General features: G+C 46.5%; 1 protein-coding gene and 1 long non-coding RNA gene across 4 annotated transcripts in view; one reads left to right on the top strand and one right to left on the bottom strand.

Annotated features, from left to right (window-relative positions):
- The window catches only part of Chka (choline kinase alpha), a 46062-nt gene extending 39565 nt beyond the window's left edge, over positions 1-6497 (bottom strand). For all 3 annotated transcript variants that reach the window (XM_034509621.2, XM_034509610.2, XM_034509615.2), the window contains exon 1: positions 5854-6497. In XM_034509621.2, the coding sequence (XP_034365512.1) occupies positions 5854-6191 (338 nt within the window). In that variant the 5' untranslated portion in view covers positions 6192-6497. The remainder of the gene's footprint in view (positions 1-5853) is intronic.
- LOC143434789 (uncharacterized) overlaps positions 5833-16409 on the top strand; it is a 57753-nt gene continuing 47176 nt past the window's right edge. Inside the window, exon 1 of the long non-coding RNA XR_013104550.1 lies at positions 5833-5927. This is a non-coding gene — a long non-coding RNA (uncharacterized LOC143434789). The remainder of the gene's footprint in view (positions 5928-16409) is intronic.

Below are 16409 nucleotides of genomic sequence, written 5' to 3'. Positions count from 1 at the left end.
GAGGTTGCAAGCAGACTGCTCCCCAAAAAGTAAGTAGACAGGATAGCAGAAGCAGAATAGAAAGCCATACAGCATTTAGTACAGGACAGGAAACCCTCATAACTGACAAAACTGTTGGAAGCTCTATGTGAACAACTTACAACTTCAGGGATGAAAGCGTATGCAAGTGTGTACCTAAAATCCCAGCACTTGGGTGCTGGAGCTACACAGAAGCAAGCAAGCAAGCAAGTGAAAGATAGAAAAATCATAAGTTGATCCCCTGAACCCTACTCTTAAAAGCAAAGACATAAAAACCTGTAAGTCAAACACTGTGTCGCCTCAGTCCCAGGAAATTAGCTGACCATTTGAACAGATGGCCCTAACTAAACAAACCTTAAGATTCATGGTGTCAGGATGCTATGGGCCCGAGATTAGCTTGGCCGGGCTTTGAACTAGCAGCCCTGAGACAGTTGGTGCCAGGATGCTAAAAGTTTGAGATAAGCCTGACCCCCTTGAACTGGAGCTCATGATATATAGTGTGAAACTGGTTCGAAATAGCCAATTATAAAGTGACACACCATCCATCTTAGGAATTTGAGATCAAATGTATCGATGACCTAGTGACCTGTTCCCCCTCCTTCCCCCTTCCCTAACTCCACTCTCAGCCTTCCCCCTTCCCTAACTCCACCCCCACCTGGTTTGTAGATGCCCCCTTAAAAGCTGTAAACTTCTTTTGTTCTTTTGCTGAATTCCGCTGCCCCTGGGCGGGCTTGAAGGAAAGACAGCCCTGGCTAGCCAGTAAACCTCTTGCAATTTGCATCAAGTTGTGTTTCTCGTGAGTGATTTGGGGTGCGTCTGCAGTTCTCCACGGATCGGTGAGGTCCTTTTCATTTGGGTTTTACACAAGCAAGCATGCAAAGAAAAGGAGGGAGAGAAGGAGGGAGGGGAAGAGAGAGAGAAGAGAGAGAGAAAAGAGAGAGAAAGAGAGAAAGAGAGAGAGCGAGAGCGAGCTGGGGGGGTACTTCAAGCAGTACTTCAGTTACTGCTCAGTCTGCAGACCTCTTAACAGTACATTCAAAACTATTTTTAAAGAGGGGGCCTAGAAAGAACGATGTGCCCAGTTAAAAACACCTTGCTGTTCTTGCAGAGGATCTCAGTTCAGTTCCCAGCACCCACATTAGGCAGCTCACAACTGCCTGTAATTCTAGCTCCAGAGGATCCAATACCCCCCCCCCCTTTTCTGGACTTTATAGGCTCCTGTAAGCAAGCATACACACACACACACACACACACACACACACACCACTAAAAATAAGCATTTGCTAGGCTGTGAAATGATCCCACCATGCAGGAGGCAGAGGCAGTTGGCTCTCTGAGTCTACAGCGTTAAGTCCAGGACAGCCAGGGCTACACAAAGAAACCCTGCCTCGAAAATAAATATAAATCAATAAATAAACCTTTAACAGAGAGGGAGAGGAAAGAAAATAGGTTTATTGGGATCATGTTCAATCACTGGCCTCTCAACTCCCATGTCTGAAGTCCATGGGAGAAGAAGCATAAACCTACTGGAGATACACAGACAAGGCAGCTCTGCCAAGTGGACCTGGAGTCCAAGCATTTGTAGGACCTGAATTAAGTATTTATTTAAAACAAAGAATCACAGGCATGTGGTAAATATACATACATGCAAGCAAAAAACTCATAAAATACAATTATTTTTTAATTAAAAAAAAAAAAAGGAATCCGATTTACTACTAGAGACGCAAGCTTCTCTTTAGCAAAATAAAATAGGATGCAAAAAAAAAAAATCCCAATAACTATTTCATGGTTATAAATAAATAAATTATAAAATTTATACAAAGGCAAAAAAGACAGATTAGCCAACACAGTTTTGGAAATGAAGAAAAGAATCAGAACTAACACTATCACCTTTCAGAACTACAATAATTAAGGAGGGAGGCTCAGCATTTAAGAGCACTTGCTAGTCTTACAGAACACTCAGGCTCTGTTCCCAGTACCCTTATAGCAGCTCATACACATCTGTAAGTCCAGTTACAAGGGGGATAGTGCATACATGTACATGAATGCTTGCCGGCAAAATACTCATACACATAATAAAATAGAATAAAATAAAATAAAATAAATAAATAAATAAATGCCTAGTGTATTGGTGCATATGTTCAACCTCAGCACTTGAGGTCAAGATCTCTGTGAATTCAAGACCAGTCTGGTCTATATAGTGAGTTCTAGGCCAGTGAGACTATGTCTCAAAAAAATCACATGAAACAAAAAACGTTGATAAAAATAATCTTGGGCCGGGCAGTGGTGGCGAACGCCTTTAATCCCAGCACTTGTGAGGCAGAGGCAGGTGGATTTCTGAGTTTGAGGCCAGCCTGGTCTATAGAGTGAGTCCAGGACAGCCAGGACTACACAGAGAAACCCTGTCTCGAAAAAAACCAAAAAAAAAAAAAAAAAAATCTTGTAAAAAGAGCACAATAATCAATACAAGTTTAGAATTTGTTGACAAGAGAATTGACACAGAGATCAACAAAACAGAACAGAGAATCCACAAATAGAAGCAATCTTTGACAAGAACAAGAGTCACACCACAGAGAAAAACAGTACTTTTGACAACTAGTCCTGAAACAACTGGACAGCCACATGCATACACACATAAAATAAGCTAGAAACAAACACCTTTAAGAAAATAAACCTCAAATAAATCACACACCTAAATGTAAAATGCAAAACACTAAAATTTCTGCTCACCAACACAAAATCCAGATAATACTACGTCTGATGATAATTTTTTTGTTAACACAATGAAGGCGAGATCCAAGGCCAGGTGTGGAGTGCATGGTCTAACTTGAGGTCAATTCCTGATACTGAAAAAAATAAAGACAAAAAAGCCAGGCTCAGAAATTCATACCTGTAATCCTACAACTTTGGAGGCTGAGACAGAGAATTACTAAGAGTTTGAGGCCAGCCTGAGCTGGCCAACCACCACCACCAAAAACAAACAAACAAACAAACAAACAAAACCAAAAAAAGACAAAAAAGAAAGCCAAACTGAGTAGAAGTTAGAGGTCATTTTTCAGTACACGAGACCATATCCCAAAAAGTGTTGAACGTGAAATGCTCTCTAGGAATCAGCCTTATGAGAAAATGGAAACAAGCCTACAGCCAAACATGTTAATAAGGACTGTAGCTCTGAAGTCTTGGAGAGGAAATATAGATGGGGGAGGTGTCTCTTTTTAGTTCTCCCTGAGTAAGGCCTTGAAGCAGGAATTTTAAAAGCGATCATCATGGAAAGGACTGCCAAGCAGAGAGTAGGAGCAAAGAAAGGCCTAGTACTGAAACACTTCATTCAGAAGCACTGGGCCCAATGGAAGGAGTTCACTCATTGTGGTTGGGGGAAGGGCGATTTTAAAACAGTAATAAAACAGTTCCAGGTAGACTGGAGCCCAAGTTTAGACCTTACAAATAATTTTTGGTTTTATTTCCTAGCTACAAAAGCCATGGAAGCATCAGATGGCATTTGAAAACCCTGGCAACAGGATTGAGAATGAACTAAATAGAGGGTAGTACACATAAAATGCTTAGATGTCTTAAGACCTCCTGTTACCATGTAACTAAGCAAAAGGTATTTCTTGCTGTCTTAGAGACCATAACAGAGAGACTTCTGGGGACAGAGTAAACAGGACAAAGGGATTGGAGCCTGACTACTATTAAGGCAGAAAGTACATTCTGAGGTGAGGAGCAGCCAAAAGGTTAAACCTGGGACAGGCTGAACGGACTGAGATGAATAAACCAGGCAGATGGACTGGACTCAACAAAAGTAACAGCCAGGCCACTAACTTAAAGGTAGTTATCACCCGCTTTCCCAGATCTTAAGTCACCTTTTCCCCTTATTCAACATATTCTATAACCACAGACTATCCTGCATGTTTAAACCATTCCACATTTTAAAAGATACTGCAATCCAAAAGGGAAGCCCTGTCTTCAAGACTCTTAGAGAAAAAAAAAAAAAAGAAAAGGAAAGGAAAAGAAAAACCCAAAACATTCTCCATACTTTTGCAATGACTAGTTTGAGCAAAACAGATTTAACTGATGAACGACACAGTTCCTGGAGACAACCACAAACAGGCCTAAGGCTGAGTACAGGGCTGTCCAAACAGACCCCAAAGCCAGAAACGTAGAAGAGAGAACTCCAGAGAGCTGCCAATGGACCTCAGGCAAGTCACTCCTCGAGAGTTTTGGTTTGGTTTGATGAAACAAGGTCTCATGTAATCTAGGCTGGCCTCCAATTTCAAACCTGCTATGTAGCCCAGGCTAGCCTTTAATTCTCGATACTCCTACCTTCCCCTCCTAAGTGCTGGGACAAGCACATTTCCCCAGGCCTAGCTTTACTTCAATAGGGAGAAGAATGTGCCATAGTAATCTCTACCATTCTCCTTGTGAGAACTGCCAAGCCTGCCAGGGGACAAGTTCGAGGACAAATTTTCTAGGACACTCAACAATGATTTGAGTATCTGTGGTCTTCTTTTTCCATTTCCTACAAACTACCTTTTAAATATCTGCTTATAGACATATCTGACATATTCTCATATCCATAAGAAACCTGAAAAGCAAAGAGGAAGCGCAGTCCATCCAAAGAGTTAATTCTGCTGCATTCATGACTCTGAAAGACTGGGCACGGAAAAGGAATCAAATGACTAGAATTGGATTTGAGGATTATTGATGGCAGCCAGCCAGCCAGCCAGCGAGTTTCTAGACACTTGGCACTCAACCGGGTCAACCAATCAAACAGAAACTGGTAGAAAATGACCAAATGGGTTTTTAAAGGTCAAAAAAACCAACCAAACAAAGAAACAAAAAAAAAAAAAAAAAAAAAAAACTCCAAAAAACCAAAAACCAAACAAACAAAAAACCGTATTCAATACTGAATGCTAAGCACTTGTGCAAAAATGGCAAAGGTACAGTTACAAGCAGCAGATGCTTTTAATCCCAGCACTTGGGGAGGCAGAGGCCTACACAGTGAGTTACGACATAACCAGAGCTACATGGCGTGCGTGTGTGCGCGTGCGTGTGTGTGCACACGCGAGCGTGCGTGAACATGCTTGCTTACAGGATCCTCATTGGTTCAAGGCCAGGCTCCAATACCTAGGATGTTCAAGATCACTCTGCCCATAAGAGATCCTCCATCTTTCAAAGGAAGAGGAATTCCTTTTACTTCACGATTATTTGTGGAGCCACGCCTCCAGATACTGGCCAGGAACACAGGTACACGAAGGCTTAAAAGCCTCAGAAGAAGATGGCTGAGTGATTGCTACCTTCCACCAACACACATCAACTCCTTTCTACCTCTTTTGGAGACAGTGTCTTGCTATGTAGCTCTGGCTGGCCTGAAACTTACTGTGTAGGCCAAACTAGCTTCGAAAATACGAAGATCCGCCTGCCTCTGCCTCCCTTAGTGCCAAAGGAGAACTTCTGGAGGGGGAGGGGGTTGTGATCAAATTACAGACTAGAAGTACTACAAGGAAAAGTTACCCGGGGACTTTTCCTCCCTCTTTTTCTAAAGCCCAGCCACAACATCCCTTTTTCACTCAAGGCCCTCGTAGGAAAACGGCTTCCTAGACACATCTATTTTGAGCTTTGGTACAGAATGTACTTGTGTGACTGCGTAGCATTGTTCTCCCGCAAGGGACCAGCATCCCAGCTCACATTTTTCTCAAAGCTCGCCCGCAGGCGGCCTTCCGCGCTGCGGGGTGTGTGCTCTGGATTCCCGTCGCGCCGCTCACCTCTACCCGAGCCGCCGCCCCGCCCCGCCCCCCCCCCGCTCCCCCCTCCCCGCGCGGTGCCGCAGCCACCGACCTGATGACACTGATGTGGAACTGGTCCTCGCGAAGGCCCCGCCAGGCTCCGGGCAGGAATTCCTTGCACCACAGGTAGGCCCTGCGCCGCGTCCGGGGCTCGGGTTGTTCGTCCGCTAGCGGCGGTGATGGCGGCGGGGGCAGCGGCAGGGGCGGGGGCGGGGGCGGCGGCAGCGCGAGAGGTTGGGACCGGCCACCAAGCTGCTTGGACTCCAGCTCGCCTGCGGCGTCGCGCTGCTGCCCTACGCCGGGAGTCGGGGCAGCGCTGCCACCGCAGCTCAGCAACAGCCCGAGCGGCGACGGCTCGGCCTCGCCCCCGGTGCAGAACTTGGTTTTCATGTTGGACAAGCGGCCGAGAAGGCGCGGGCGGCCACAGCACGAGAGGGCCACACTCAGGGTCCGGCTGGATGCCCGCCTCTGGGGGCCGGCGCGGGGAATGGCTCGCCGGCTTTACTGACCGGCCAGGCGGCGGTTGTGGGAGCGCGCGGGGAGGCGACGTCGGCGACGGCGGGGAGAGGCAGCAATGGACGCCAGGCAGCAGTGACGAGAGACGAGCGCGGGAGGCTGACGGCGGGCGACTGCTGTAGTGGGCCGCGGCGCTCGCTCCTTTACAGCGCCGCACGCGGAGAGCCCAGCGTCACCGCCCGCCCCCGCGCTCGCCGCTCATTGGACGCTGCGGCGCATCACAACCGCCGCCACCCTCGCCACGCCGCTTCCCATTGGCTGCGGCACAGTCCCTCCTCGCCTCAGGCGGTGAGCCCACGGTGAGGGAGGGGCCGGCGCACAGGGGGCGGGGCGTTGTCTAGGGGTCCGGAGGGTCCTGGAAAGACCGGATACCTCGGTTGTCTTCTCTCACAAGGTGGCGCCTTTGCGGACTCGGGCCTCTCAGGACAGGAGGGACGAGGCCTCTGCAGCTTTGGCAGTCCCTAGAGTGGGTGTTGAACGGGAAACTTTCCTTAGACGCCCCCAGGTCTGAAAGTGGTGATTTGAAAGGTCCCTGGGGCTTTTCAGGAGCTGGCAGGAAATTGGTGTCTGGAGGCTGGCTGCTCTTTCCGCGTGACCCTGGGGCAAGGCAGCTCCTGAAGGAGCTCTGTGGGTGTGTTTTTACAACATTTCCCAAGCGCTGTTCCAGATGCATCCATGCCCGTTACAACTCGCGGCCGGAGGCATTATCCATCTGCAGTTCTACTATCAAAAAGAGACTGGGTCAAGGCCACACACCCACTTGCCAGCTGGCTGCACTCTACGCTTTGAGAGAAGCCTCCCTCTAAGTGCCTGCAGCCTCAGTTTCCCTGTCCGTGGTGCTGAGGATGTCAGCTAGAGTCTCAGGACATCTTCCTAACAACCTGGCCTCAACAGCCGTCAGAATTACTGGCCAAAGGTGCTTGCTTCGCGATTCCTGGCTTTGTGGACGCTGTCATCTACCCCCCCCCCCTTTCCTGGCTGTCCAGTAACGTGACCATGACTAATGTACCTTTGCCCTAGGGCATGGAAGGTGGCCAAGGCCCCTACGGTGTATGCCCACACATTGCCTCATCCTTTGGTCTCATCGTTCAGTCCTTCCAGGAAGTAATTGAGGCTACAGAGAATTATAAAACTACAGATCTGTGTTATGGGACATAACTAGGAAGAAAGGTTTCTTCAGCTGCCAAAGGTCTAGGAAATCCAGAGCCCAGTATGCAGAAAATGGCTTCTTTGTGGGCTTTCACAAAAAGAGTAGTTATTTATCTGGACTTACTCCCTGAAATGTGATTTTACTGAACAAAAGAGTGCAAATAATCTGGGCATAATGGTGCACACCTTTGATCCCAGTACTTGAGAGGCAGAGGCAGACAGATCTCTGTGGGTTAAATACCTGCCTAATCTACACAGTAAGTTTTAGGACAGCCCAAGTTCCATAGTGAAACCCTGTCTGGGGAAAAGAAAAAGAAAAAGTGCAAATGAAAGGAGACTTTGGAGGATCCTGTGGAGCTAGGCCTGGAGTTGAACTCCAGAGAAGTAGAAAAAAAAAGGAGCCCTGGCCTAGGAGTATCACTGGATGTTAGAAAGGCTAAGAAATCAAGGTCTCCATTCAGGAAGGCATTTAGATAAGGGAATGGAGGACTTTGAAAACACCAGCCCACGTGGAGGTGGGGCTGTGTCACTGGCCTTCACAGGGGACTGGCCCTTTGTCTTCATACTAGTTCCCATAATCTCAGAGAAATGTTGGAAAGCTGGCTGAGGGGGAAGCTACTCTAGAAGGAGAGGAGAGCTCTATAATTTGCAGTAACTTTTTCTCTGACCTCTTCTGGTTTAGACTATGAGAACCCACAAGGCGCCTTGCTGGGAGCACAGCTTCCAGTGGCAGTAGGAGGTCACCCCAGTGAAACCAAAGCTTGGACAGAACATGAACATAAAAATTCTAGCCAGAGTAAAACTGCCTGGAATACAGACAAACACACATATATGAGGGGGAGAAAGCTTAATGGCGTGTATGAAATTGCCTTAACAAATCTGTCACTTTGATATTAGTTTTAAACAAATGTAAGACCAGGCAATGATGGCACATGTCTTTAATCCCAGTGCTCAGAAAGCAGAGGAAAGTGTATCTCTGAGTTTGAGGCCTGACTAGTCTACAGAACAAGTTCCAGGATGACAGTGCTACACAGAGAAACCTTGTCTCCAACAAACAAAACAAAACAAACAACAAAAAAAGACTGGGTGTGGTGGCATGTGCTTATTATCCTAGAGCTGGGGAGAGTCAGGTACATTCTTGGGGCTCACTAGCAGCCAGCCTAGCCAATTTGGCAAGTTCCAGGATAGGAAGAGACCCTGCCTCAAAGAACAAGATAGACAACACTTGAAGAATATCACCTGAGGATGCCTATTGGTCTCTCCACACATATGCACCCAAATGAGGATATACTCAATGTACATACACACACACACACACACACACACACACAAAGCAGAACTCACCCAAGACCACGTAGCTAGGAAATAATAGCCTGAATCTAAACTTAGGTAATATGGCCACAGCGTTGATTCAGGGCCACTCCAAGCAGTTTCTACTTTCTGTCATTCTAAGCTTTCCAAATCACAAGAAGGGGCATGGGGCTGATAGCTCCAACTCCTCTTTGTATGTCCTGTCATATGTGTGGCCAGACCAACACTTAGTGCTCTTGAGTCAGGTGCCCAGGCCTAGTCCAATCAACTAGAACCATGTGGCTGGTACCAGCTTTGCTTGCCTGAACAGCAGGGCTGGTTCTAGTATCTAGTATCTAGTATCTAGTACTAGTATCTGTGGCAATTCTGAAGTTGGGTAGAGCTCCTGTGATGGACATGTGCCACACACAAGTCCCTACTTTGAAGATGGCCAGGGTGAACCAAATTCTTCACTCCTGTCACCAGCTTGCCCTAGAAGCACAACCTTCCCCTCCCTTCGAGAGCCTGCATATCACAGCAAGAGAGAGGTACAGCTTTGGAGCCTGGCAGCCTGGGTACAAATCTTGCCCATTTTACTTCCTTGGCATCTGCCTAAGCCTGTCCCTGTCTGTCAAATGACTATAATAGCCTAGCTCATGGCAAGATAAAGGGTTGCAATAAAGTTCCTTGTTAAAATCACAAACAAGTCATTTGAGAAGAGGAAACTTTAATAAAATGCCTTTATAAAACTGGCCTGGAGGCATATTTTGAGCATTTTCTTGATTAATGATTAGTGTGGCAGAGTTTAGCCAACTCCAGACAGTGCAGCCCCTGTGTAGGTGCTCCTGGGTAGTACATAAAGCAAATTGAGCATGCCATGAGAGCAAGCCAGTAAATAGCACTCCTCCATTGTCTCTGCTTCAGTTTCTGTCCTGAGTTCCTGCCCTGGCTTTCTCGATACAGGAAAACCTGAGAGTTGTACAATGAAACCCCTTTCTTCTCTAAGCTGCTTGTGGTCATGGTGTTTATCACTGCAATAAAAACCCTAATGCAGCTAGACAACTTGGGTGCATGCCTTTAGTCCCAGCACTTGGGAAGCAGAGGCAAGAAGATGTCTGTGAGTTCAAGGCCAGCCTGGTCTACAGAGTGAGTTTTGGATAGTCAAGGCTACAGAGACAAACACTGTCTCCAAAACAAAACAAAACCAACAGCAAAACCCTAATGCATCTTAGGCACTGGTGTGATCAATTCCACCTGAACTTGACACAGTTTAATATTGAAAAAAAAATAGGTTTGCATAAAAAGGTAACTATGTCCATAGACATCGGACAGCATCCCTGGGGTACACTTGGGGATCTTTAAGAGTCTGAGAAGGCATTCACCTAGCAGAATATTCCAGAGATTACAGTAACATTTTTAAGTATGTTCATAGCCCTTGAGCTGAAAAACTCTGTTCCCAAGGGAAAAAATTAGCTGGGCCAGGGAAATGGCTCAGTGGGTAAAATCACTTGCAACCCATCCTGAAGAACTGAATTCTGTCCCTGGAACTCACAGTGGTAAGTGAGAGCCAACTCCTCAAAGTTGTCTTCTGACTCTCTCAAGCATATCACATGCCTCATACACACTAATAAAAAACTTTTTTTCTTAATCTAAAAATAGGTGGGCAGTGGAGGTGCACACATTTAATCCCAGGACTATGGAAGTAGAAGCAGGCAGATCTCTGAGTTCAAAGCCAGTCTGATCTACAGTGTGAGTTCCAAAATAGCCAAGGTTACATAGAGAGACCCTGTCTCAAAAAAACAAAAAACAAAACAAAAACAAAAACAAATGAACAAATAAAAATAATAAAAATAAAAAAACAGTTTCCAGAAGCCAGGAGTAGTACCACATAGATGTAATCCCTGGCACTTGGAAGGTGGAGGCAGAAGGATCAGGAATTCAAGGCCATCATGCTACTATCAAGTCTGAGGTCATCCTGGATATAAGACCCTGTCTCAATAACACAAATGCAGGGATGAACAAGGTGGCTTGGCAGCCAGCAAAGGCACATGCCTCCAAGCCTAAAAGCCTGAGCTCTACCCCAGGATGCACATGGTAGAAGGAGACGATCAACTCCCACAGATAGTCTGTCCCCTGACGCACATATACACACTGGAGCTCCCTCACATGCCTCTGCCACAATAACCAAGGATGTAAATAAACATTTTTTAGGGTTAAAAAGAAGAAGTTCTCAGAAGCAAAATTTCCCATGCATAACATATCCCATTGCCACATATATTATTGACAAGAAGTGGAAAGAACCTAAGTGCCCGGCACCTGCAGGAACCAGACCATTTAAGGGCTCTAAGCTGTGTTAAAGTCGCCCTCTAAGTACAAGGTGGGGGTTTATTTTCCAAGCATCTCTGTAGCTTCTATGTGCCCACCGCAGGGCTTGGCAGCATAGGTACAAGGAAGCAGATCTTCTGGCTCCTGCTCTAATCTAGATGGGCAAACTGCCCACCCTACCCCCTCTCCTCACCCCTGGTTGTTGTGTATTATCTTGTCTTCCCAACAGACTGGAGTCACTGAGAAAGCAAAGGGGCCCTAATGTTTGTCAACCCTTAGCAATACTTGCTGAAAGAATATATCTGTGAATTCTTTTGGCCCAGCCTCAGTTTCTTCAGCTATCCAGGTATGCCAGGTGGTCAGGAGACTGAACAGAGGGTCACCTGCTAGGTCGTGGTGTACAGGAAACATGTGTACTGTTGTCTGCAGTGTGATGCTGGTGCAGCCTCTCTCCTAAGGCCAGTGTTCCAAGCTGAATAATGAATACAGTTGTAGCATCTCATGGCCAAGGCAGACAATGTTGTGTAAGAAGAGAAGTAGACAGTAGACAGTGCAGTGTGTCATCTGCTTACCAAATGTCAGTGCCTGTGCACAAGTGACCAGGTCTTGGCGGAAGCTTCACTACACAGGCTCTGGCTCTGGGAAGAGGTTAGTCAAGCTACACAACCTTTTCTTTTGGAACAAAAGGACCAAAGAAGTGTTTCCTGAGCTGTGATGGGTGCTGAATTCTGAAGACTGTGCATTAAATAGTCAATGGGCCATGGGAGGCAGGGAGGAGGATTGAATCTTTTGCGATCTGTGTCACAGTTCTGTGGCTGCTGCTTCTATCCAAACTAAGAGCCAGACAGATGTTCCTACTGTCTTTAGGAAGACTAGGACTCTAGCATACACAGAGTCCACCTAAGCAAGGGTTTTTCCTCTACCAGCAACTCCACCTACAAGGCCCCAAAAAGGATTTATGGGGGACGGGACTATGTCTCAGAGTTAGAGTGTTTCCCCAGTCTAACAGTCATAGGCCTGGCTTCTATTCCTAGCACAGCATATCATCCTGCCCCACCCCAACCCCCAACACCACCAATAAATAAATAAATAAATAAATAAATAAATAAATAAATAAATAAAATAAAATGAAGGTGGTTCTGGGCTGAGGTAATGGCCCAGTCAGCAAAGTGCTACCTGTGATGAGAGCTTGAGCCTGGATCTGTAGCACCCATTTAAAAGATTAGGTACAAGGCATGCCAGTAGACAATCCCAGCCAGTGCTACAGAGGTGGAGAAGACTGGAAGATGCCTGGAGCTTGCAATCCAGCTAGCCTAGGTGAGTGGGTAAGCTTCCAGGTTCAGAGGCAGACCATACCTCATAAAACAAAGTAGAAGGTGACTGAGAATGACAGCTGATCTCTCTCTCTCTCTCTCTCTCTCTCTCTCTCTCTCTCTCTCTCTCTCTCAAAGTAAAAAGGGAAACCAGAAAGGACTCTGAATCTGCCTGTAGGAGAGCTTTTCCTCCAACAAGCAGAAGTTGAGTCTATTTAGCTCTTGTCTCCCAGACCACAAGGGCATCTCACTGGAGAGTGAAACTTGCCCAAGGCCAGCAGATCCTAGGGCCCCACCAGGACTCCTTCAAGGACCCTTATCTTTTCTGCATTTCTGGTCCAGCGAGTCATAGACACTTGGCACAGAGGGTTCCCCAGAGGGCCAGAGGAACAGAGCTCTGGCCAGGCTACCAGGTTCACACAGAACCAGGCACTACTCCATTTCTGAGCCTTCAAATATTGATGAGAACACAGAGAGGCCAACAGGCTGGAATACCATATGCTCAGAGTTGGATCACAGTACCAGGCAGCAGAGTGACAGGGAGCTGGACACTTTGCAGAGCATTCAGGCTGGACACCAGCAGCTCCCAAGACTTTCTGCACCCAAATATTTTATTTGATGTCCTTCTGCTATAAGTACAATTGCAGCACACACAGCTGGGGCCAAGGGCTAAAGAACTCAAAGAATGTATGCCCAGAAGTCTAGTGGCCAGGGCAAGCACTCCTTTAACACCTCATTTGCATGGAGCCCAAGCATAGCATTGTGTAATTAAGTCTGTCTTTGGAGGCCATACTCCCATGAGCTGTGACTTCTGATGAGGAAATATTTCCTCCAGGCATCTCCTTCCTTAGCTGGATTCTCTGACCCCTTTGAACTCTCCATTTCTTTTTTTTTTCCTTTGGGGGGGGGGTGTTGGGTGGATAAGGAGTGAAACAGGGTTCAGAGCCCTGACTGACCAGCCACCTTGTAGCAGTTCTCCAGCTGGTGCCTACTGAGTATTAGGGTTGCAGGCCTGACTCTCTGAGTCAAATGCTCCTCAGCCTCAGGTGGGAAAACTGTTTCTACTCCGTAGGCTGATGGAAACATGCCCTGAAAGGATTGGGTGCAGAGCCAGGGCTTTAGAAACCATAGCTATCCCCAACTGCTTATTTTCTGCAGGATTCCCAGAGGCTGGCAGGAGCTGGCTGTGATCTGTTAAAGAGGTCCTACAGTGTCATCCAGGAGCAAAGCCTGTAGAAATCCTGGGCATGTAGCCTTCTTAGAGATCAGACTAAACCAGGACACTTTTCCATTCTTTGGGGTTCCTGGTACCTTCAAATGCAGATGGATGAACAGGGTTATAACTGGGACATACTAGAGCAGCTTAAACTAGACAAATCAAACATCTTTTGTCTCGTTTTCTTTTGTTACAGTGTGTCAGATAGATTGGATTGGTTTTGTACTCATTATGCAACTGAGGCTGACCTTTGACCCCAGTCCTCCTGGCTCCTTCATCCTGCAGGTGTGAACCACCAAACCCTGAACATGAGCAAATGGGTTTCACATATATAAAGGCTTCATGGACAATAGTGGTCTTAGTCACATCAGTTTAAGATAGTAATGTGTCTGTGCACCTTCAGTATATGGCTTAGAGAGCATCTTTCATGCTTAACATTGTTAATTGGGATTGAGGGTGGCAACTTGGAGACAAAAGAGAGTAGTCAAGTATTTCCAGAAGCAGAATTGCCCCTTGTATCAGAACTGAAGTTGGGCAGTGGTAGAATACACCTTTAACCCCAGCACTCTTAGGAGGCAGAGGCAGGCAGATCTCTGAGTTCAAGCCCAGCCTGGTGTGCAGAAAGTTCCAGGGCAGCCAAGGCTACTACACAGAGAAACCTTGTTTTGAAAAAAATCAGAACAACGGAAGTGCCACAGTGTCTCTGCAGAATCAGAGACTGTACAGCATGATGTATTGGGGTGAGGGAGGGTCTTGTAGCTAGTGGGTTGGGTATTCGGATCTCCTGACCAGAGAGGCTTCCATGGATGTGTCAGTCTAGTCAACTCTCCTGCTCAAAGCTTCTCAACCCACCTGAGGCTTACAGCTAACAAGTCCTTCAAACACTGCATCTTGGTGGCACTTCAATTACCTGTATTAAGAAGTGACACTGCAAAGCTAAAGGTAACAGCACAGAAAGCTCCTGCTACAAACCCAGAGCAGTAAAGGGATCGCTGCTGAGGTAAGCCCTGAGGCCTTTGAAGTGACTGCCTGTGGGTCAAATCAGATGAAAGTCTGTTTAATGACTTTGTTGGCTCACCCTACCTTTGTGTACTTTTGGATACAGAGCAAGTGTACTGTTTAAGAAGACTCCAGTGCTAGCAAGATGACTCCCTGGGTAACGATGCTGCCAAACCAGCTGACCTGAGTCAATTCCTACAAATTGTCTTTCGACCTTCGCATGCACACCATGGTACACATACACACACACATTCACATTAAATAGATATAATTTAAAAAGAAAAGGCTCCAGATACTATGAAGTCAAAATTAGAGATGAGATTTCCAGGCTGGGAATGGAAAAAAAAACTGAGTTTCAGGGGCTGGAGTCTTCCCTCTTCAGTCAGCCATGGTCACTAAAAGTCTGACTTCAGCCTGGTGCCCTTGAAATGACCCTTCCACTGCAGAGGACCCCTGTAGATAGGCAAGCTGAGGCTTAGGGTAAGTAGGAAGCAGTGATTGCTTACCCAGGATGCTATGGTCCACCTAGGTCCACCTCCTTTCTCTTTGACCTGGGTAGATAGTGCAGAGGATCCTCCACCTTATATCCTTGCTGAAGCCATTTCAGGCTTTGTTAGACGTCGCACAGCTTAGAACAGACCACACCAGACCAAACGGTTCCAAGTGGGGTTTATTCAAGAGATAGGGCAAAGATGTGGGGGAGGGAAAGAAGTAGAGGAAGAAGATGGAAGAAGAGGGAGGAAGAAGAGAGAGGTCAGGGGATTCTGACTGTTTTATATGAGCGGTGATGTAGCCTCTCCCATGTAAAGATGAGGTAGCCAGGTGGATTCTGGGAATGTATAGCGGTTACCTTGGCAATGATGTGGGGGTCACCTAGATGTGATGTCACTGGGTTCAGAGCCTGATACCAACATACATCTCTTTTTCTTATTATAAAGAGAAGAAAAAAGGGAGAGAGGAAGCCATTTTTGGGTGTAGCTGGCTTTCACCATCAGGGTCCACTTGGGAGATGTGTGCATCAGGTTCCTCTGTGGACAGTGGCTGGTAATCCTGTAACAGGAACTGATTAATAGTTTGGTTAGAAATAATAACACCAGGAGGATGACTAAAAAGGGTGTTACAAAAGAGAGTATCTGCTTTTATATGGGTTTTTAAAAATCTCAGAACTGGAGGTCTCACGTTCCCTAAAAACAGCATTCTTCTTGGAGGAACCGGCAAAGACCATCTTCTTGGTTTTGTTTGTTTGGTTTTGTTTGGTTTGGTTTGGTTTTTTTGTTTTGTTTTGTTTTTGAGACAGGGTTTCTCTGTGTAGTCCTGGCTGGCCTGGAACTCACTCTGTAGACCAGGCTGGCCTACGAACTCAGAAATCCACCTGCCTCTGCCTCCCAAGTGCTGGGATTAAAGGTGTGCGCCACCACCGCCTGGCCTGAAGACCATCTTCTTTAGCTGTCAGGACATCTGGCCCCATCAGTTCTGAAGCACCACAGCTGGAATTTCGCGGGTCTTGTATGTAGAAAAGAGTTTCTTGCGGTGTAGGTAGAAGAAATGGTTGGTCCATGATCCTAGCAGGTTTAACTAGAATCTAATCTCCTTCACAGAGAATCCCATGGAAAATTACCCAACTCTATTCTAGGAACCCAAGGTCAGGATGTCCTAGCTAATTTACATTCACTTCTGTAATTCTAATTTACATTCTAGCTCTGGCTACAGTTAGGTCCCTGGATACTTGGGTGTAGTCCCAGCCGGCTAGAATAAAGACTCAATTGGCTATAAACTGTGAGTTGTCATCTCTAGTGAACT

Source organism: Arvicanthis niloticus, chromosome 1 (assembly GCF_011762505.2).
Source record: "Arvicanthis niloticus isolate mArvNil1 chromosome 1, mArvNil1.pat.X, whole genome shotgun sequence".
Classification (NCBI taxonomy): Eukaryota; Metazoa; Chordata; class Mammalia; order Rodentia; family Muridae; genus Arvicanthis; species Arvicanthis niloticus.
This window is presented reverse-complemented; position numbering and strand designations above follow the sequence as displayed.